This window comes from Pongo abelii, chromosome 4 (genome assembly GCF_028885655.2).
Source record: "Pongo abelii isolate AG06213 chromosome 4, NHGRI_mPonAbe1-v2.0_pri, whole genome shotgun sequence".
NCBI classification, from domain to species: domain Eukaryota; kingdom Metazoa; phylum Chordata; class Mammalia; order Primates; family Hominidae; genus Pongo; species Pongo abelii.
Window position 1 is genome coordinate 127,403,533 of NC_071989.2, and position 22,286 is coordinate 127,425,818.

The window sequence follows — 22,286 nt, forward strand, 5'->3', positions numbered from 1 at the left end:
AGGTAAGTAGTAGGAATAACTAAAAGTTGAAAGTGAGATCAGGATTCAAGAGTATGAATGGGCAGAACTGCTAAGTGCTGAGTTCCATGGCAAGTATTATTTAATTTTAACTTTATGTATTGTTTTCATTTTCTATAGATCTTAAAGAGTTATATGCCGTACAGAAATTAGTCTGATACAAATTAAAGCAGGGGTGTCCAATCTTTTGGCTTCCCTGGGCCACACAGGAAGAAGAATAATTGCCTTGGGCCACACATAAAATACATTCATACTAACAGTAGATGATGAGCTAAAAAGAAAAATCACAAAAAATTTCATAATGTTTTAAGAAAGTTTATGAATTTGTATTGGGCTTTATTCAAAGCTGTCTGGGCCGCATGCAGCCTGTGGGCCATGGGTTGGACAAGTTTGATTTAAAGCAATTAATTTTCCCCACATACATATTTTCATAATCTTCAGATACGTTTTTCTTGTAATATTAAAGTCAAAAGCAGTAATGTTGAAATACTTACACAGATTTATGGCATACCTTTTGTAATCCACTGGGTTTCTTTGCCTACCTCACCTTTCACATCTTCCCTGCCAAAGTGTATGTTAATATTTCATCTCAGTCTTTTTTTTTTCCCTGCATCTGCTCTCCCCTCTCTCATTTCAGTCTTTCTTAAAATTGAATATGGCATTTTACTGCATAAGATTAATATGAGTCAATGTTCCCATTTTAGAGCTTCCAGTTAGTTCACCTCTTTGTCATGCGGTTCTAAAAACTCTTCAATGTTGGGAACAAGTTCTTCTCCGACGACTTGAAATTCATGGTGGGCCACCTCAAAATTATATCGCAAGTCATACCACCGAAGAGAGTTTGTCTGCAGGTCCTGCAATTCTTCGCCACAAAGCTTTACTGGAACCTACAAACACTCCTTTCAAGTAGGTTTTCTTATGAATGCTAGTTGGGTTTTTTTGTTTGTTTATGTTTGTTTGTTTTTTGAGATGGCATCTTGCTCTGTCATCCAGGCTGGAGTGCGGTGGCACAATCTCAGCTCACTGCAGCCTCTGCCTCCTGGGTTCAAGCAATTCTCCTGCCTCAGAATCCTGGGTAGCTGGGATTACAGGCGCCTGCCACCACGCCTGGTTAATTTTTGTGTTTTTAGTAGAGATGGGGTTTCACCATGTTGGCCAGGGTGGTCTCAAACTCCTGACCTCAGGTGATCCACCCACCTCAGCCTCCCAAAGTGCTGGGATTACAGGCATGAGCCATCGCACCCGCCCTGAATACTGTTTTTAAGATAGGAGTTTTACTTTTTGGGCTGTACGTTCTTGTCATAACTACTCAACCCTGCCATTGTAGAGTAAAAGCAACCATAGACAACATGTACACAAATATATTCAGTTTTTGTCCAATAAACTTTATTTCTTAAAATGGTAGGTAGGCTAGATTTGGACTGCGAGCTGTAGTTTATTGATGCCTACTCTAGAACAATGCTTTTCAAAATAGCTGGTCACAAAAGTGTTAAGAGGAAAGTTTACAGCACTAAACAACAAGCAGTCAACAGATTCAGCACAATTCCTGTCAAATTACCAACATCATTCTTAACAGAATTAGAAAAAAATTATTCTAAAATTCACATGGAACCAGTAGAGAGCTGGAATACCAAAGCAGTTCCCAGCAAAAAGAACAAGGCATCACGTTACCTGACTTCAAACTATACTACAAAGCAACAGTAACCAAAACAGCGTGGTACTGGTACAAAAATAGACAAATAGACCAGTGGAACAAAATAGAGAACCCAGAAATAAACTCACATCATGAGGATTTGTTCTACAAGTTATTTCATCACTCAGGTAGTGCTAAGCCTGGTACCCGGTAGTTATTTTTCCTTTTTTGGAGACAAAGTCTTGCTCTATTAACCAGGCTGGAGTGCAGTGGCACGATCACAGCTCACTGCAGCCTCCACCTCCTGGGCACAAACAGTCCTCCTGTCTCACCCTCCTGAGTAGCTGGGATCACAGGCACACACCACCACGCCCAGCTAATTTTTTGTATTTTTTGTAGAGACAAGGTTTCACCTTGTTACTCAGGCTGGTCTCAAACTTCTGTGCTCAAGCAGTCCGCCTGCCACAGCCCCCCAAAGTGCTGGGATTTTAGCTGTGAGCCACCATGCCTGGCCCCCAATAGTTTTTTTTTCTGATCCTCTTTGTCCTCCCCACTTCCCCCTCAAGTAGACCCCACTATCTGTTGTTCCCTTCTTTGTGTTCACAAGTTCTCAACATTTAGCTCCCACTTACAAGTGAGAACATACAGTATTTGGTTTTCTGTTCTTGTGCTAGTTTGCTAAGGATAGTAACCTCCAGCTCCATCCATGTTCCCACAAAAGACATGATCTCATTCTTTTTTATGGCTGCATAGTATTTCTTGTATCTGTACCACATTTTCTTTATCCAGTCTGTCACTGATGAGCATTTAGGTTCCATGTCTTTGCTATTGTGAATAATGCTGCAGCAAACACTTGTGTGCATGTGTCTTTTATGGTAGAATGATTTATATTACCCTAGGTATATACCCAGTAATGGGATTGCTGGGTCAAATGATAGTTCTATTTTTAGCTCTTTGAGGAATCACCATACTGCTTTCCACAATGATTGAAGTAATTTACACTCCCACTGACAGTGCATAAGTGTTCCCTTTTCTCTGCGACCTTCCCAGCATCTGTTATTTTTTATAAATACTCTTATTTTTTAATGATAACATTCTGACTGGTGTGAGATGGTATCTCATTGTGCTTTTGATTTGCTTTTCTCAAATGATCAGTATACTGAGCTTTTTTCTTAGGCTCATTGGTATGTACGTCTTCTTGTGCAGTCAGTGTCTGTTCATGTCCTTTGCCCACTTTTTAATGGTGTTGTTTGTTTTTCTTTTTTAAATTGGTTGATGTTCGTTATAGATGCTGGATATTAGACCTTTGTCAGGTACATAGTTAGAAAATATTTTCTCCCATTCTGTAGGTTGTCTGTTTACTCTGTTGATAGTTTCTTTTGTTGTGCAGAAGCTCTTAAGTTTAATTAGATCCTATTTGTCAATTTTTGCTTTTGTTGCAATTTCTTTTGGGGTCCTTGTCATAAAATCTTTGCCTGTTCCTATGTCCGGGGTGGTATTGCCTAGGTTGTTTGCTAAAATTTTTATAGCTTTTGGTTTTACATGTAAGTCTTTAATCCATCTTGAGTTGATTTTTGTGTATGTTGCAAGGAAGGGGTTCAGTTTCAATCTTCTGCATTTGGCTAACCGGTTATCCCAGCACCATTTATAGAATAGGGAGTCTTTTCTTGATTGCTTGTTTTTGTCAGCTTTGTCGAAGATCAGATGGCCAGAGGTGTGTCACCTTACTTCCCAGTTCTCTATTCTGTTCCAGTGGTCAATGTGCCTGTTTTTGTACCAATACTGTTCTGTTTTGGTTACTGTATTTTTGTAGTATACATCGAAATCAGGTAATGTGATTCCAGTTTTGTTCTTTTTGCTTAGGATTGCCTTGCTATTCAGGCTCTTTTTATGTTCCATATTAATTTTAAAATAGGTTTCTCTAGTTCTGTGAAGAATGTTGGTGGTGGTTTGTTAGGAATAGCATTGAATCTGTAAATTGCTTTGGGCAATATGGTCAGTTTAATGATATTGATTCTTCTTCTCCATGAACATGGGATGTTTTTTCCATTTGTTTGTGTCTTATCTGATTTCTTTGCACAGTGTTTTGTAATTCTCACTGTAGAGATCTTTCACCTCCTGGTTAGCTGTATTCCTAGGTATATTATTCTTTTTGTGGCAGTTGTGAATGGGGCTACCTTCCTGATTTGGCTCGCAGCTTAGCTGTTGTTGGTCTATAGGAATGCTAGTGATTTCTTGTACACTGATTTTTGTATCCTGAAACTTTGCTAAGTTGTTTATCAGATCTAGGAGCTTTTGGGCTGAGACATGGGGTTTTCTAGATATAGAATCATGTCATCTACAAACAGGCATAGTTTTACTTCCTCTCTGCCTATGTGGATGCCTTTTATTTCTTCCTCTTTCCTGATTGCTCTGGCCAGGACTTTCAATACTAGGTTGAATACGAGTGGTGAGACAAAGCATCCTTGTCTTGTGTTGGTTTTCTAGGAGAATGCTTCCTTCTTTTGCCCATTCAGTATGTTGGCTGTGGGTTTGTCATAGATGGCTCTTACTATTTTGAAGTATGTTCTTTGAATACCTAGTTTATTGAGAGTTTTTGCATAGATTGATGTTGAATTTTATCAAAAGCCTTTTCTTCATCTATTGATATAATTATGTGGTTTTTGTCTTTAGTTCTGTTTATGTGATTCATCACATTTATTGATTTGCATATGTTGAACCAAACTTGCATCCTGGGAATTAAGCCTACTTGATCATGGTGAATTAGCTTTTTGACGTGCTGCTGGGTTTAGTTTGCAGGTATTTTATTGAGGATTTTTGTATTGACATTCATCAAGGATATTGGCTTGCAGCTTTGTTTTTTTGTTGTTATCTCTGCCAGGTTTTGGTATCAGGATAATGTTGACTTCATAGAATTAGGTGTGGAGGAGTTCTACCTCCTCAGTTTTTTGGTATAGTTTTAGTAGGAATGGTACCAGCTTTTCTTTGTACATTTGGTAGAATTTGGCTGTGAATCCATCTGGTTCTATGCCCTTTTTGGTTGGTATGCTATTCATTACTGATTGAATTTCAGAGCTCATTATTAGTTTGGTCAGGGAATCATTTCTTCCAGGTTCAGTCTTGGGAGGGTGTATGTGTCCAGGAATTTATCCATCTCTTGTAGGTTTTGTAGTCTGTGTGCATTGAGGTGTCCATAGTAGTTTCTGATGGTTATTTTTATTTCTGTGGGGTCAGTGGTAACATCTCCTTGGTCATTTCTACTTGTGTTTATTTGTATCTTCTCTCTTTTCTTTTTTATTAGTCTAGCTGGCAGTCTGTCTGTCTTACTACTTTTTTCAAAAGACCAACTCCTGGATTCATTGACCTTTTGAATGGTTTTGTGTGTCTCGATTTCTTTCATTTCAGCTCTGATTTTTGTTATTTTTTATCTTCTGCTAGCTTTGGGGTTTATTTGTTCTTGCTTCTCTGATATTTTCCATTATGATGTTAGGTTGTTAATTTGAGATCTTTCTAACTTTTTGATGTGGACATTTAGTGCTATGAATTTCCCTCTTAATGCTGCCTTAGCTATATCCCAGAGATTTTGGTAAAGCATACCTTCTTTTGTTAGATCCTGTGGCCCTAGGTTAGGGATCAACAAACTATGGCCATCCCCACAGGTGAAATCCAGACCTCTCCATGCTTCTTTAAATAAAGTTTTATTGGATTATAGCCATAAATGCTCTCAACTGCATATTGGCAGTAGTTGCTTTCCCACTGCAAGTTGACAGTCCCTAATTCAGATCTAAAATGCTCCAAAATTGAAAATTTTTTGAGCACCAACATGATGCTATAAGTAGAAAATGCCACATATAACTATTTAACACTAACTTTGTTTCATGCACACAATTATTAAAAATATAATTTCTCACCTTCACTGCCTGTAATCCCAGCACTTTGGAAGGCCGAAGTGGGTGGATCACCTGAGGTCAGGAGTTCAAGACCAGCCTGCCAACATGGTGAAACCCTTTCTCTACTAAAAATACAAAAATTAGCTGGGCATGGTGTCAGGTGCCTGTAATCCCAGCTACTCGGGAGGCTGAGGCAGGAGAATCGCTTGAACCCAGGAGGTGGAGGTTGCGCTGAGCCAAGATCACCCTGTGGCACTCCAGTCTGGGCCAAAGATTGAGATTCCATCTCAAAAAAAAAAAAAAAAATATATATATATATATATATATATATATATAATTTCTTACCTTCAGGTTATGCATATAAGATGTATATGAAACATAAATGAATTTTTAATTTAGACATATATTCAAATATTTCAAAATCTGAAAATATATGAAATTCAAAATACTTCTGGTCCCAAGTATTTTAGATAAGGGATACTTTACCTGTACAATATCAGACTTGAGTAGTTGTGACAGAGACCATATGGTCCACAAAGCCTAAATTATTTACTAATCCTTTAAGGAAAAGGTTGGCGACATGATCTGCCTCCAGTCATACGGTCTGATTGCAGTTAATTTATTATAATTTATGTGGCACCAAGAAATTGTTATCAAGTTAATCAGAAATTTCTGAAGTTTATAATTAAATTTGCTGTCTCTCTCTGTAGATCCAAACACCATCTGGCACTGTCTGTGAAGAGGCTTTGGCAGTATTTGGTGAAGCAGGAAGAAATTCAGGAAACCTTTATCAAAAATATATTCACAAAGAAACGGTGTCTAAATGAGGTCTGTATAAGTTAAAACTTGTTTACTATTTTATTATTGAAGTCTTTTATATTATCATGTAACCATTAAAATGAGTTGTATTTTACAGATTTTTTGAAAACACATTTTATATCATAAACATAGGCAATTAATGCTTAGAACAGTGTAATTTAGAAGAGGGGCAGTATTTTCATAAATCAATTGAATTTAATTAATTCAAATGTATTTGGGACTTTTTTTCTCGAAAAAAATGGTTAATATTCTGCATCTTGTATTTTGAATTGTCATGATCATCAATTTAAGAGACAAGATAGAAATTTTCTATGATTTTCATGTGACAGTTAAAAGAAGTCTATCTTAGAAGTTTAATTGTAACTTAGAAGTTTAATTGTATACTGAAAATTTTTTATTTATTTATTTATTTATTTATTTATTTTTTCTTTGGAGACAGAGTCTTGCTCTGTCACCCAGGCTGGAGTGCAGTGGTGCGATCTCAGCTACTGCACGCTCCGTACCTCCCAGGTTCACACCATTCTCCTGCCTCAGCCTCCCGAGTAGCTGGGACTACAGGTGCCCGCCACCACGCCCAACTAATTTTTTTGTATTTTTAGTAGAGACGGGGTTTCACTGTGTTAGCCAGGATGGTCTCGATCTCCTGACCTCGTGATCCACCCGCCTCAGCCTCCCAAAGTGCTGGGATTACAGGTGTGAACCACCACGCCCGGCCTGAAAAATTTTTATTGTATTTATTTATTGTTTTTGAGATGGAGTCTCACTCTGTCACACAGGTTGGAGTACAGTGGCACCATTTCAGCTCACTGCAACCTCTGCCTCCCAGGCTCAAGCGATCCTTCCACCTCAGCCTCCCTAGTAGCTGGGACTGCAGATGCATGCCACCATGCCCGGCTAATTTTTTGTATTTTTGGTAGAGACAGGGTTTCACCATATTGCCCAGGGTGGTCTTGAATTCCTGAGCTCAGGTGATCTACCTGCCTTGGCCTCCCAAAGTGCTGAGATAATAGGCTTGAGCCACTGCACCCAGCCAACTTTTTAAATATGTACATTTTCTTTTCTGTGGATTATGCTTAAATTAATGAAATTTTACAAACCCAAATTAACCTATAGTGTAACTGGTTGCTTATACCTTAATATTATCATAATGGGTTTTTTTTTTTGTCATTTAGTTTAGTGCTAGCAATAAGTATCAGTTTGATAATATGGGGAACTTGCTTCTTTCATTGGGAAAGTTTTGTTACTGAAAAGTTCAGGTGAACTAATCAGTAGATACAGTGATGTAGTCAATTCTTTTTGTCTCCTGGACTGGTAATGAAGAGTTCAGAACTGACATTTGGTATGTGAACCACATTTTGAGTAGCATTGAACTAGTCTGACAGCAAGCTTTGAACAGTTTTTGAAGTTGGAGGAAACACTGAAGATATTTCAGTTGAAGAAATAAATTGAATGGCTTCACAATAGACAAGTAAGCAAAAAGCAAGATTGACATCTAACCTTTCTGCCTTAAAGGAAAATTACATATATATCTCATTGTCTCTCAATTTAAGCACCAATTTTAAGTGGAAACTGTATATGCTGTTATTTACTATTTGCCTCATTTTGTAAATATATTCAAATCGACCAAGTCAGGAAATAGTATGTAGTATTCTTGCTGACTTAGAAGACTTTTGACTGGAGTACCTTGGTGTAATATTGAAATTTAGACAAACATGAATGTATTTCATTTGTTTATTTGATCTTTTTTTAAAAAAATTGACATATTGTATTAATCTTACAAAAATCTTATTTTTCTACTGCTGATATATTTGGGTATTTGGGAAATGAAGTAGTTCTGAAAACAATACAAAAAAACTATTGGAGCCATTAGATTGTCTAGTTGATTCAGGAATAGACTCATTAAAGAAATAGAGTAGTATAGTCAAGCCAGAATACATAAACATAGCAAATAATAAGTATAACTACACATTTTAAAATTTCTGTTATTCTTTGGAGTTTCATAATATCTCAAGAAAATTTTAAAATTATTTTTATTGTAATTATTTTAATCAGGAGCATGAATATGAATGTTGGACTAACAGTTTTGTGACTATCAGTAAGCTAAATATTTTCTCTGAATTTTGTTTTTTTAATGCAAAATGACTATAATAGCCCTTACTTTGCAATGTTTTGATAAATAGATTTAACTTATTTAAACCTTCACACAATTAATGGTAGTTATTAAAAGTTTGTTGTTATTGCTTTGTTGTTTTATTCTTGATAGTGATACTCTTAAAATAGTGTCTTTTTGATAAAGAATATGAAAAGAAAAATGTTATATAGTAAAGCATAGATTTGAATGGAATTAAATAGAATATAGAATTTGTGTGAAATTAATCTTTACTGGGAAGGTTATTAGCCTATTTTTAGTATTAACAAAATCACCTTCCATCTCTTATTTTTCTAAAATGATGATTATGCTTAAATATTTAGTCAAAGTCACTGTGATTTTCCAGATGGTTAGGAGATACATATATGACAGGCCCTGTATTTTGGATGGCAGGTGATGGGAGAGTATTCTGAGAACTGCTGTTTCTTTATTTCTTTATGTGTTTGAAAATGAAATTTTACGGTTTCTTCATCTGACCCTAAAATCCTGGTTTTCTCAGATCTTTTCTTTTCCTGTTTGGTAAAGTTTACTGGTACCTGTGTTTTAAAATAGAATGTCTTCTCTTTGTATTTAAATAGAAAGTACAGACAACTGCAATTAGATTAAGTCATTCTTAATAAAAAATTGGGACTTGACAACTCCCATCATTGTTCCCAATTCCTTTTTCTGTTTTTTTTTTGTTTTGTTTTGTTTGACTTTCTGAGAAGAACTAAAAGTCTTGGAACAACTCTTTCTTTAATAAGTACTACTGTTCCCTTTTAAGAAGTATATGTGCTTCCCAGCAATTTATTGACTATTTCTGGCTTCGTCAGTGTAAGAGAATTAGATAAATGTAGAAATTGAAATTTTCTAATCAAGAGATTTTCCTGAAGGTTCAGATGTGGAAATAAGACATAGCAGTGAGTAAGAGAATAATTCGACTTTGTTCATAGTACTCTGACAGCAGTAGCTCTGATTACTTTAATATAAAGTATTTTGGTTTCAATCGTGCTTTAATGTCAACATTTCGAAATTGAGTAAAAACTTCTTAGGGATAGAATAAAATTTATAGTGGTGGTTAATGAGTTCTGAGGGATTAAGTTTTGCTCATTCGCTAAGCATGCACCCTCACACATGCTTCTTATAAGGTGTATGAAATTTTAAGAATAGTAACTCCATATAATGTTCTTTTCTAGTAAATTTGGTTTAAAATATAACATTTAAACAATCCCCAGTATTTTGCACGGTACAGCTCATCTTCACTCTTTGTCATGTGGTTATTCTTTCTTGATGAAGTCATTAGAGGACAACAGTGAAACCATCAAAAATTCTATGATGGAGGAGCCAAACATCAATAAGGTACAAAATATCATTCAACTGAAATTAGAAATTGCATTCTTTCACAAAAGAACAAAGCATTTGCATTTTAGTTTTAAACTGGTCTTTGTTTCCAATGGATTTAAAGTATTGTTCCCTCAAATTATTCTCCTTTTATTTTAACAACTTAAATACTGCAGTTGTAAAAGTGGTTTCTGTTTTGTTACATAAGAGAATGCAATTTTAAAGGGAGTTGAATGTATCTTGTTTTGGCTACAAATTTTTCTGAGTAAATACAACTAAAGTTCTTAATACATGTGATTACAATAGCAATTGTTTAGTAGTATTGTTTTAATTCTGCAGATATCACTTTTGAAGGTAAAATTCAAATTAGGAATTAATGATATTAAAATTAATTAATGATATTAAAAAATTAAAATTAGGAATTAATGATATTCCTAAAAATATAGTAAATACTGTTACATAGCATTTATTTTACTGGTAGCAATAGCATGTAGCAAAGTGCCTTAAGGATACATTGTAAGTGTTCATGGTACTTGAGAACCAAAGCACAAAAGATGAGAATCTGTATAATTATGAAATAACTCCTAGGTGTCCTATGATTGCATATTCAACTATGACTTTATTTTATTTTATTTTTGAGATGGAGTTTCGCTCTTTTGCCCAGGCTGGAGTGAAGTGGCACAGTCTTGGTTCACTGCAACTTCTGCCCCCCAGGTTCAAGCGATTCTCCTGCCTCAGCCTCCCGAGTAGCTGGGATTATAGTCGCCCACCACCATACCTGGCTAATTCTTTTTGTATTTTTAGTAGTGATGGGGTTTTGCCATGTTGGCCAGGCTGATGTCAAACTCCTGACCTCAGGTGATCCACCTGCCTTGGCCTCCCAAAGTGCTAGGATTACAGGCGTGAGCCACCACGCCTGGCCAATTCAACTATGACTTTATGAGGTTAATATTTAACTCATGTTTTTCATATTCTGTATTTAGAACAATCTCAGCAGTGATTTTTAAGTGAAAAATTGCTCAAAAAAATTTTTAAGGTTACTAATTTCTACCCCTTATTCTTTCCAACGGGAATCCTTTGGTAAAATAGGAGAAATAATTCTGTGCAATTAATTAAAAAGCCTGATTTGATATCAGGTGTATATTATAACTAAAACTTTGCAAAATAAGTTTATATGTCATTCATACTTTGAAAATATCTAGTGGCCTTTGGGGGTTTTGAGGGAATATAATTCAAACTTTTAATCAGTTAACAATTTTCCTTGCCTGGGTTTTGATGATTACTTATTACTGTCTACACATTATCAGGAATTTTTTTTTTTTTTTTTGGAGATGGAGTTTCGCTCTGGTTGCCCGGACTGGAGTGCAGTCGCGCGATCTCAGCTTACTGCAAGCTCCGCCTCCCGTGTTCAAGCGATTCTCCTGCCTCAGCCTCCCGAGTAGCTGGGATTACACGCATGGACCACCACATCCAGCTAATTTTTGTATTTTTAATAGAGACAGGGTTTCTCCATGTTGGTCCGGCTGGTCTTAAACTCCCAACCTCAGGTGATCTGCCTGCCTTGGCCTCCCAAAGTGCTGGGATTACAGGTGTGAGACACCGTGCCCAGCCACATATCAGGAATTCTTATACAAACATTTTTGTTTTGATACTGTTTATAAAATGTTAATAATCATAATGTATTTCTATAGTCGGCTTCATGCTACATCAAAATGCAGTCTTTTTGAGAGGAGGGTTAACATCATTTTGGCCAGCATTTTTCCAAGCCCACTGCTACATAGTTTTAAAAACAAGTCTTTGTAAGGTATGCCTGACCTAAAATAACTACATATATTTAAAGTGTACAACTTGTTCAATTTTGGCATGTGTATACACTAGCGAAGCCATCACCACAACCAGGATAATGATTATATCCATCAGTCCCCAGAATTTAATCTCTCCATTTTTTTTTCTCTCCCACCTGTACCCTCTTCCCCAGGCAGCTACCAAACTTTTTGCTGGTGTTAAAGATTCATTTGTTGTCTTCTGGAATTTTATGTAAATAGAATCATATAATACATCATTTTTGGTTTTTAGTCTGTGTCCATTGACTTAGCACAATTATTTCAAGATTCATCTATGTTGTGTGTTTTAGTAGTTCATTCTTTTTATTATGATGCTTATTACATTATATGGATATACCATAGTTTATTTACCTGTTAATGAACACTTGAGCTGATTTTATTTTGGACCTATTCCAAATAAGGCTGCTTTGAATATTCATGCAAAAGTCACATTTTATGGAAAAATACTTTCATTTCTCTTGTGTAAATGCCTAGGAGTAGAAAGACTGGATCATGTGTAGGTATATGTTAAACGTTTTGTGAAACTATTCAAATATTTTCCAAGGTGGTTGTACCATTTATGTATATTCTCAATGGATGGTGTACGAAATCCCATTCTATTTTTTTTTTTTTTTTTTAAAGGCAGGGTCTCGCTGTGTCTCCCAGGCTGGGTGCAGTGGTGTGATTACGGCTCACTGCAGTCTCGACCTCCTGGGCTCAAGCAGTTCTCTTGCCTCAGCCTTGTGAGCAGCTGGGACTACAGGCATGTATCACCATGCCCAGCTCATTTTTATTTTTTGTAGAGATGGGGTTTCTCCATGTTGCTCAGGCTGGTCTCAAACTTCTGGGCTCAAGCAGTCTTCCCACCTCAGCTTCCTGAAGTGTTCGGATTACAGGTGTGACCCACAATGCCCAGCCTCTCATCACATTCTTACCAACAGTTGGTGTGTAGTCTATATTTTCATTTTAACCATTCTAGTAGGTATGTAGTAGTAGTTCATTGTGGTTTTAATTTGCATCAAGCATCTTATCACATGCTTATTTGCCATTTGTCTATCTTTCTGCATGAATTGCCTTCAAATCTTGTGTTTATTTTGTATTAGGTTGCTTGTTTTCTTGATTCAATTTTAACAGTTATTTGTATGTTCTGGATAAAAGTAATTTATCAGAAATGTGATTTGCAAATATTTTCTCTTACTCTATGGCTTGTCTTTTCATTCTGTTTACAAGGTGTTTTCATTTTATTTATTTATTTTTTAAACAAAGTCTTGCTCTGTTGCCTACGCTGGAGTGCAGTGGTATGATCTTGGCTCACTGCAATCTCCACCTCCTGGGTACAAGCGATTCTCATACCTCAGGTGTGCACTACCACACCCGGCTAATTTTTATATTTTTAGCAGATGAGTAGACTGGATTTCACAATGTTACCCAGGCTGGTCTCAAACTCCTGGGCTCAAGTGATCTGCCCACCTTGGTCTCCTAAAGTGTTGGGATTAGGAGCGTGAACCACCGCAGCCGGCCACAAGTTCTTTTGAAGTGCAGAAGTTCTTAATTTTGATGATGTCTAATGTGTTAGTTCTGGTTATTCACTTTCTTTTTGGTGTTGTATTTAAGAAATCTTTGCCTAACCTAAGATCACAAAAACTTTCTCCTGTTCTAAGTGTTTTTGAGTTTCAGTATTACATTTAGGTCTATAATCCACTTCAAGTTAATTTATTTACATGGTGTGAAGTATAGACCTCAGTTCTTTGTTACTGTTGTTGTTTTTGCATCTGTATGTCAATTGTTACAGCATTATTTGTTGAAAAGACTATCTTTTCTTTCACTAAACTACCTCTTTCACCTTTTCAAAAATCATTTGACACAGATGTGTAGGTCTAATTCTGGAGTCTGTTTTGGGCCATTGATCCATCTTTATGGTAATAGCTCACTGTCTTTATCACTATAACTTTATAATAAATCTTGAAGTCATGTATTGTAAGTCATTCAAATATATTATTCTTCTAAGTTCTTTTCTTTTTTTTTTTTTTTTTTTTGCCTTATCACTCTGACTTACAACTTCCAGTCCAATGTTGAATAGAAGTGATCACCAGCAGACATTATTATCTTGTTTCTGATCTTGGGGAAAGCAGTCTTTTATTATTAAGTATAATGTTTTCTTTAAGTTTGTTGTAGATGCCCTAAGTTTGAGGACATTTCTTTGCATTCCTACTTTGTTAAGAGTTTTTAATAAGGAAAGGATGTTGGATTTTATCAAATGATTTTTTTTTTTTTGCCTACTATTGAAATGATCATCCTTTTTTCTTTTTTAGTATGATAGGTTAAGGATTTTTTTTTTTAATGTTAAACCAATCTAGCATTCCCAGCATAAGCTATGCTTGGTCATGATGTGTTATCCTTTTTATATATAGTTACATTTGATAAAATTTTAAGAATTTTTACATCTATGTTCATGAGGGATATTGGTTTGTAGTTTTCTTACAATGTTGTTTGTGTTGGTCTCAGATTAATGCTAGACTCTTAGAATGAATTGACGAAGGTTCTGTCCTCTTTAATTTTGGGGAATAATTTTTATAGAATTAGTGTTATTTCTGAAGTGTTTGGTAGAATCCTGAAGTTTTTTAAATGACAAATTTAATTTCCTTAACAGATATAGGGCAATTCAGGTTTATCTATTTCTTGAGTCAGTTTTGGTAGTACATGTCTTTCAAGAAGTGTACATTTCATTTGTTGTCAGACTTACTGGCATAAAGTTATCATGTTGCCCTATTAAAATATGTGTAGAATACATGGTGATGCTGCCTCTCCTTCTTCTGCTATGACTTTGAAAACCAAATTATGTCTTCTGTAGTATTTATATTCCCTAATATTTGGGGTATTGACACCATTTTATGTTCACCTGATTGCTTCCTATTTTCTTTCAGTTATGCCTTCAGTATTCTTTAGATATCATTTTACTTCATATTTGTGTCGTTAGAGTGGCAATGAAGTATTCCAAGTACACAACCTTATATTGTAGGTTTTAGTAAATGAAAATTACCACTGACTACCCAGGGTCTCAGTCACTTTTTCCATGGATCTGCTGTATGACCTTTCACTTCTTCCACTCTTGGAGCTTCATTTACTGACGTGTAAAATTAGGGCTGATAATTTTAAACCTGTTGCTTCTCTAATTGAAATATTCCGTAGGATCCTAGTGTTAATCTATTATAACTATCCCTTTCTCCTCCAGCTTCTAATGGCAGCTCTGTGGAACCCAAGCAAAGTTCAGATCAGTTTCTGCATAATTCCTTTTTGTGGTAAAATATAAATAACATAAAAGTTACCATTTTAACCATTTGTAAAGCAGCCCAGTGGCCATAAGTACATTTACACTGCTCTGCAACCAACACACCATCCATCTCCAGAACTTTTTCATCCTCTCCAAACTGAAACTTTGTGCCCACTAAACAACAGCTCCCCATTCCTCTGGCCCCCACTCCAGGCAACCACCATTCTGCTTTTTGTATCTATGAATTTTACTATCCCTAGGTACCTCATATAAATGGAATTGTATAATAGTTATCCTTTTGTGACTAGTTTATTTCACCAAGCATAATGTCTTTAAGGTTCTTCCATATTTTAGCATGTGTCAGAATTTCCTTTCTTTTTAAGGCTGAATAGTATTCTAATGTATGTTCATACATTTTGTTTATCCATTCGTCAGTTAGTGGACATTTGAGTTGTGTCTGTCTTGGTTATTGTGAATAATGGTGCTATGAACATTAATATACAAATGTCTGAATCTCTGCTTTCAGTTTTTTGGGGTATATACAGAAGTGGAATTGCTAGATCATATAGCAGTTCTGTGTTTAGTTTTTGATCTGCATAATCTCTTTAAATCTCTTTTAGCGTTAATATTTGGATTGTTTTTTCTTTACATGTCCAGCCCAATCAAAGCATGACATCTTTACAAAGTGTGACTTGAAACTTTAGGAGATCTTTTAAGACCATATTCATTGTGATTTTTTTTTTTTAACTATAATGTTATGTCGTGAGGTCTTTAACAAATAAAACTATATTCATAGCACACGCAAGTTCTGTCTCTGTTTTTAGCTGACTGTATCATGTTCCTACTTCCTTCCCTTCCCAGCTTAGATTTCATGATCCATCATGGAATCAGTCAGTCACTTGCAAACATCCTTATCCCTGTTCTTCCTACTTGCCTTGAAAATTCCCAAACCTTCTTAAACCCAACTCTTTGTCCTATTCTGTGCCTGCACTCAAGCAGCTGAACATGTTTGGAGGAAAAGCAGAAACCCTGGAGCTTGCCTCACTTTAAATTTATTAGCACAAATCCCAAATTAATATAAAACTACTCTGCAGTCATAATAAATTGCTCTATAGCAAATCTGTTTTTTCATTTTCATTTTCATACTTTTTCCCTGTTTCCTCAAACTTCCAGTATTTGTTTCCCACTCCCCACAGATCAATATATTTTGCTGTCAAAATAAGTGCAGTCAGCAGTGATTTAGCCTAACCTGCCCATCATCATCTAATTTCTGCTCTGTATGCAGATATTTTCTTCTGCCTCCTCTAACAGTGAGTGAACTGTCACCCTTTTATTCAAGGCCAGAGCTTTCACTTGTGCACAGATCTTATCTGCTTTCACCTACCCAAGGACTTGTCTTCAGTTCTTAATAACTGAAGCCCATCTCCCTCTCTCCTTGTCAATAAATGTTTACCTCTCTCAAATTATTCTCATCAGCATGAGCAAATATATTTTAATGTTTTGCCTTTAAAAAATACTCCATTTCTCTAGTCTCCTATGTAGCAAAATTCACTTAGAGTTGCCTGTAAAGTCCTTCAAGATTTAAACAATAATATTGAAACACCATAAACAAACCACCCAGCTTAAGAAATAAAACATTATCAATTCAGTTGAATGTCTCTGTGATCCTTTCCCTGTGGACTCCCCTTCTTATTCACCAGATATCACATTCTCTCTAATTTGGTAATTATCTCCAGCCTACTCCACTGAGATTGTCCTAGACATAGTCACCATTGACTTCCAGTATACTAAATTTAGTAGTCAATTATCTATCTTCATATGATTCATCTTCTTAATAATCATTTGGTAGTGTTGACCCATAACATTTTCTAAAATTGTTTCCTCACTCAGTTTCCATAATATCAAACTCTTCTATTTCTTATGTTAGCTAATTGATAACTACTGAATTGTCCTTTTTCCCATCCTTGAAATATTGGTGTCCCCAGAATTCACTTCTCTAACTTTTTATCTTTCCTATCTGTACTCTCTCCTTGGGTTATCTTACAGTTTAAATATTAATATAATCTGTATGCTGACAACTCTCAAATCTCTCTAGTCCCAACTAATTTCCCCAACTCCAGACATTGCCTGCTCCGAACCTACTCCCCACTGTTTCCTTCACTTCTGTCCATCTCAGTAAATGGTACCTTTGCTCACCCACCTGTCAGGCCTGACAACTAGGATTCATCCTTTTTCTTTCCTTCTTTTATTCACACTATGATTACAGTCCATTAACAAAATGTATCCCAATTCCAGCCACTTATCACTATCACCATTCCTACTGCCCTAATCCAACCCACTATGATCTCATACTTCAGCTACTGTAGTCGCCTTTTAACTGGTTTTCTGATAGTCATTCTCAAACCCTTTATGTTTTATCTCACAGTAGCCTGACTTTTCAAAATCCATCAATGGTTTCTCTGCCTTAGAACAGGATTTGAACTCTTTATTATGTCTTTTAAGGCCCTGCAAGAGCTGAACCTCTACCTTTATCTCCAATCTTATCTTCTGCCACTTATGGTCATTCACAAATTTAAGTTAAGACTTCTGAGATACCACTATTTCTTTGACCCACCCCCATGACATTCTGATTATGTATCTGACATGGGGTTCAGAATATTTGTATTTTTAAAAAAATCACCTCAGTTGATTCTTATTCAGGTTATCTTGACACCACCTTATTGAGAAACAATGTTTTTAGTAAATAACGAGGACAGGAATGTATTCCTACATAGAGAAAGGTTTTTTGAAGTTCATACCTGCAGGAGCTTTCTTCCCATACATGTAAAGTTTGAAAAAGCTCCCCAGGTGAAACTGGTATGATCCCCCATCCAACCATTACCAGCAAGTGGCACATCCCTCTATTCCATGGAGCCATCATCTTTCTCTGTTGCCAATTTCTTCATAACCTAAGAATGAACATTTAGTATACTTTAGACACCAGGCAGATTGGTGGGTAAGTTGGAATTTTGTCATAAAATTATGGAATTTGACTTGTACATCGTTAACGGATGATCAGCCTTTTGTAGTCAGAGCTGAGACTTTCCTTAGAAGACAAGTTGATCCTCAAGTCAGCCAGAATGTTCAGCGAATACTGAAATTCTTCCTAAGCAAATTATACTTTAGATTAGAATATATTTGACTCTTTATATCTGGCGACTGATTTTTGTTTGTGCAGGGGTACTTTGGTTTGGTTATCTTGTAAGTCTCTTTGAACTTTCCAATTGAACAGTCATCTTAATTGCCTTTATTTTATTTATTTATTTTTTTGAGACAGGGTCTTGCTCTGTTGCCTGGGCTGGAGTACAATGGCTCGATCTTGGCTTACTGCAGTCTCTGCCTCCTGGGTTCAAGTGATTCTCATGCCTCAGCCACTCAAGTAGCTGGGATTACCGATGCGCACCATCACGCCTGGCTAATTTTTGTATTTTTAGTAAAGGCAGGGTTTCTCCATGTTGGCCACTCCTGACCTCAAGTGATCCACTCACCTCAGCCTCTCAAAGTGCTGGGATTACAGGCGTGAGCCACCACACCTGACCTTAGTTGCTATTTTTAAAACACTGCATATTCTGATCAGTTCTGTGGTCAATGGCCAGGCATTGGTGATATTTCTATAAAAATTTTGCCGTAAGTGAATTTATTGTATGCTGATTTCAGATAATTTATGCATTTCACAATAAGTCTGTAAACCTAATTCATTTTAAAAGATTGAAAGTTAGAATGGCTGGGTGTGGTGGCTCACGCCCATAATCCTAGCATTTGGGAGGCCAAGGCGGCCAAATCACCTGAAGTCTGGAGTTCGAGACCAGCCTGGCCAAAATAGTGAAACCCTGTCTCTACTAAAAATACAAAAATTAGCCCGGTGTGGTGGCAGGCACCTGTAATCCCAGCTACTTGGGAGTCTGAAGCAGGAGAATCGCTTCAACCTGGGAGGCAGAGGTTGCAGTGAGCTGAGACTGTGGGCCACTGCCCTCCAGCCTGGGCGACAAGAGCATCCATCTCAAAAAAAAAAAAAAAAAAAAAAGACAGGATAATATGAAATAATGTCTTATATTAGGCAACATTTCAACTCTTTAATTGCCTCCTCTTTTCAGCTTATTTTAGTAAGTGTCGATTTTATATAGTATTCTTTTCTAAGTCCAAAGATGTATACACTTTGTCTGGAGTAAGCGGAAAGTCAAATATATGTCCCTCATCTAAAGTACTTAGAATGGTGGTTTATTTAGCTACTAAAATGATTACTCACTTGGGCAAGTTACATTGCCTTTCAGGATTTCAGGTTTCTCTATAAATCAAAGGTTAACTACAGCCATCTGGCCAAATCTCACCTGCTTCTATATAGTCCATGAGCTGAGAATTTTTAAAGGGTTTGGAAAAAATGCAACAGTGACCCTTTGTGGTCTGCAAAACCTAAAATATTGACTATCTGACCTTTTAAATTTCTAAAAAATAATATTAAAGAATTATAATGCTAAGAAACTTGGTAAATACATTTTGCTTTAATAATTAGAATGTGTTGATCCTTTAAAGTTAATTAACTGTATCTCGGGAGGATAGCCACTTAATGAAGTTGTATGTTGTATCAGCTGTTTTTTTATGTGTAAAAAAGCAAGTTTGAAGAAATTTAAATTTCCCTTGTCAAATTTTGTTTTAGGGATAATTAGCATATACAATAATACCTTTAGAATTGAAATATCTAGTTTCTTAAAATAATTTATGCAAGTACTGATTGATAGATTGGCATATATTATTAGTTCTATTACTAAAATCAGTGCATTTTTGTGTTTTGTTTCCTTTTATTTAGATAGAAGCAGATTTGGGATATCCTGGAGGTAAAGCAAGAATTATTCATAAGGAATCTGATATCATTACTGCATTTGCTGTTAATAAGGTAAGTACATAGACATTCTTCTTTTGTTTATTAAGTATTTATAGTTGGATAATATCTTCTATTTTATCAGTTTATCCAGTATTTCTTTCCCAAAGCTGCTTCCAGTTCCTTAAATTGCAATCTGGATACTTTTTTAATTTTATAAAATGATATTATTTCATAATGTGATTTTGTTATTATATGATTTTGGAGATACAGCTGATAAAATACATAATGTTTTATTACTATGCAGAGAGAAGTACCAAATATATAGACAATTGCTTTAGAATTTATACAGTGTAGTATAGTAGTTAACCCACAGAAAAAGTTTTTTATATTCCTTATGAATATGTCAAATGTGGTTCTGGGTATTTGGTAAGATTTAAGCTTATATATGACTCAAATTCTCCCTCTTTGATTTATACCTCCAATAGCTGCCCAACATGTGTATTTTCTTAGTATTTCTTAAATTTCTACTTAACATCCTCCTTAGATGTCTATACGCTCCTCACAGAAGAGGTGGCCTTAGGTACTATAGTCCAAGATTGAAATCTGTCTTAATCATTTTCCCCTTCTGTCTCCCCTGATTGCCTTGCTGTATAGTTCCTGATGACTTCTAGTTATTCTTTTGTTTTCCTTCCATTAACTTAAAGGATATGTGTATCTACTTTTTATGTATTCCTAGAAGATACCTAAAGGAGATATTGTATACGTATATATAAAATGTTCATATGTTCCTAATTTTAAAATAATTGTTAAATGTTATGTAGATACATACCCTGTAATATATACAGGGAAGTGTGATATACAGGGAAATTACCCATTTAGTAATCCTTTCACCAGTCGGTTTTCTATCTTTCTGTGCTATGTCTGTCTTCTCTGAATTCTTCTGGACAGTATCTTTGTTGTTCTGTGTCCTTCACTTAATTTCCTTCTTAGACACTGTTGAGCAAAGACTGGCTAAGGGGCTGATTCCAGATTTGCCTGCTTCAAACAGTTCTGTTGTCAAAGAAACAGCTCTGTTTGAAACAGGCAAATCTGGAGTCAGCCCCTTAGCCAGTTGTAATATCTATATGACGTGATATTATATATACATGTCAAATACAAAATTATTGGCCAGGTGTGGTTGCTCACACCTGTCATCCCAACACTTTGGGAGGCCAAGGCAGTAGGATCACTAGAGGCCAGGAGTTTGATACCAGCCTGGGCAACATTGTGAGACCCTGTCTCTACAAAAAAAAATTATTATCTATACCTGCATTACCTGCTCTTTCTTGAAGAAAATATGATTTAAAATATTCTGTGCTATAAAAGAAACTAGTTGTTTTCTTCTTGGGGGTTTATATATAAGTACTGGTAATGAATAGTTATTCACATATATAAAGTCTACAGGTTACTGTCTATGAATATGCCTGTTTAATTTTTATTTCCCCAGATTTGCTATTTTTATTTATTTTATTTTATTTTATTTTACTTTATTTTATTTTATTTTGAGACAGAGTCTCGCTCTGTTGCCCAGGCTGGAGTGCAGTGGTGCGATCTTGGCTTACTGCAACCTCTGCCTCCCGGGTTCAAGCGATTCTCCTGCCTCAGCCTCCCAAGTAGCTGGGACTACAGGTGTGCGCCACTACACCCAGCTAATTTTTGTATTTTTAGTAGAGACAGTGTTTCACCATATTGGTTGGCCAGGATGGTCTCGATTGCTTTACCTAGTGATCCGCCTGCCTCGGCCTCCCAAAGTGCTGGGATTACAGGCCTGAGCCACTGCGCCCAGCTGATTTGCTATTTTTAATATCCTTACTAAATTTGCAGCTGAGAAATAATACCTTTTGCTTTAAGTTGCATTTTTTTAAATGCCATTGAGACTTTTTTGCCATTTGTTTAGTTCGGAACGACCCGTGTTGAAAACTATGAAGGGTCTCAGATTTTACCTTAAATTAAAACTAACAGTTAGCTTTCTGTTTCTGTTAGTTGCCACAGAAACAGTTCTGTTTGAGGCAGGCAGTGGATTGTTTAAACAGTCCGTTTAATTGATCCATTAAACACTTTAGTGGATGCTGTTAGAAGACATACGACTCTTGGATCAGAGACAAAGGACAGTTTATGTCTAACAGCAAAAGCAATAACCAGAAAATCAGCACTTTACACTGGTTACCTGAGCCACAATTTCCAGAGAATGACAGGAAGAAGGCCAGATGATACCTACCTTACCTACACACATAGTAGGTTATATTACAGGAGAGGATCGCTGAGTTTAGGGAACCCAAATCTTTTATAATAGATAGTAAGCATACTTGCCCTTTGCTCTGGAGGGAGAGACGATAGTTATACAAACATCCTGGCAATTATACTGCAGAAAAAAGGGCAGACATGACTCACTTATAAAACATGCAGAATTTGAGATACCCATGGAGAATTACCACCCAATAATCTAGCTATGTCATTTTTTCATTT

At 36.0% G+C, this 22,286-nt stretch overlaps 1 protein-coding gene across 11 annotated transcripts in view; it reads left to right on the forward strand.

The window, feature by feature from the left end:
- Positions 1-22,286, forward strand: part of DMXL1 (Dmx like 1) — a 196,632-nt gene that overhangs the window by 133,575 nt on the left and 40,771 nt on the right. For 8 of the 11 annotated variants that reach the window (XM_054555852.2, XM_054555853.2, XM_054555851.2 and 5 more), the window contains 4 exons: positions 723-924; positions 6,252-6,369; positions 9,785-9,847; positions 19,767-19,853. In XM_054555852.2, coding sequence (XP_054411827.1) covers positions 723-924; positions 6,252-6,369; positions 9,785-9,847; positions 19,767-19,853 — 470 coding nt within the window. The remainder of the gene's footprint in view (positions 1-722; positions 925-6,251; positions 6,370-9,784; positions 9,848-19,766; positions 19,854-22,286) is intronic. The other 3 variants (XM_054555854.2, XM_054555855.2, XM_054555857.2) reach the window with 1 other exon arrangement.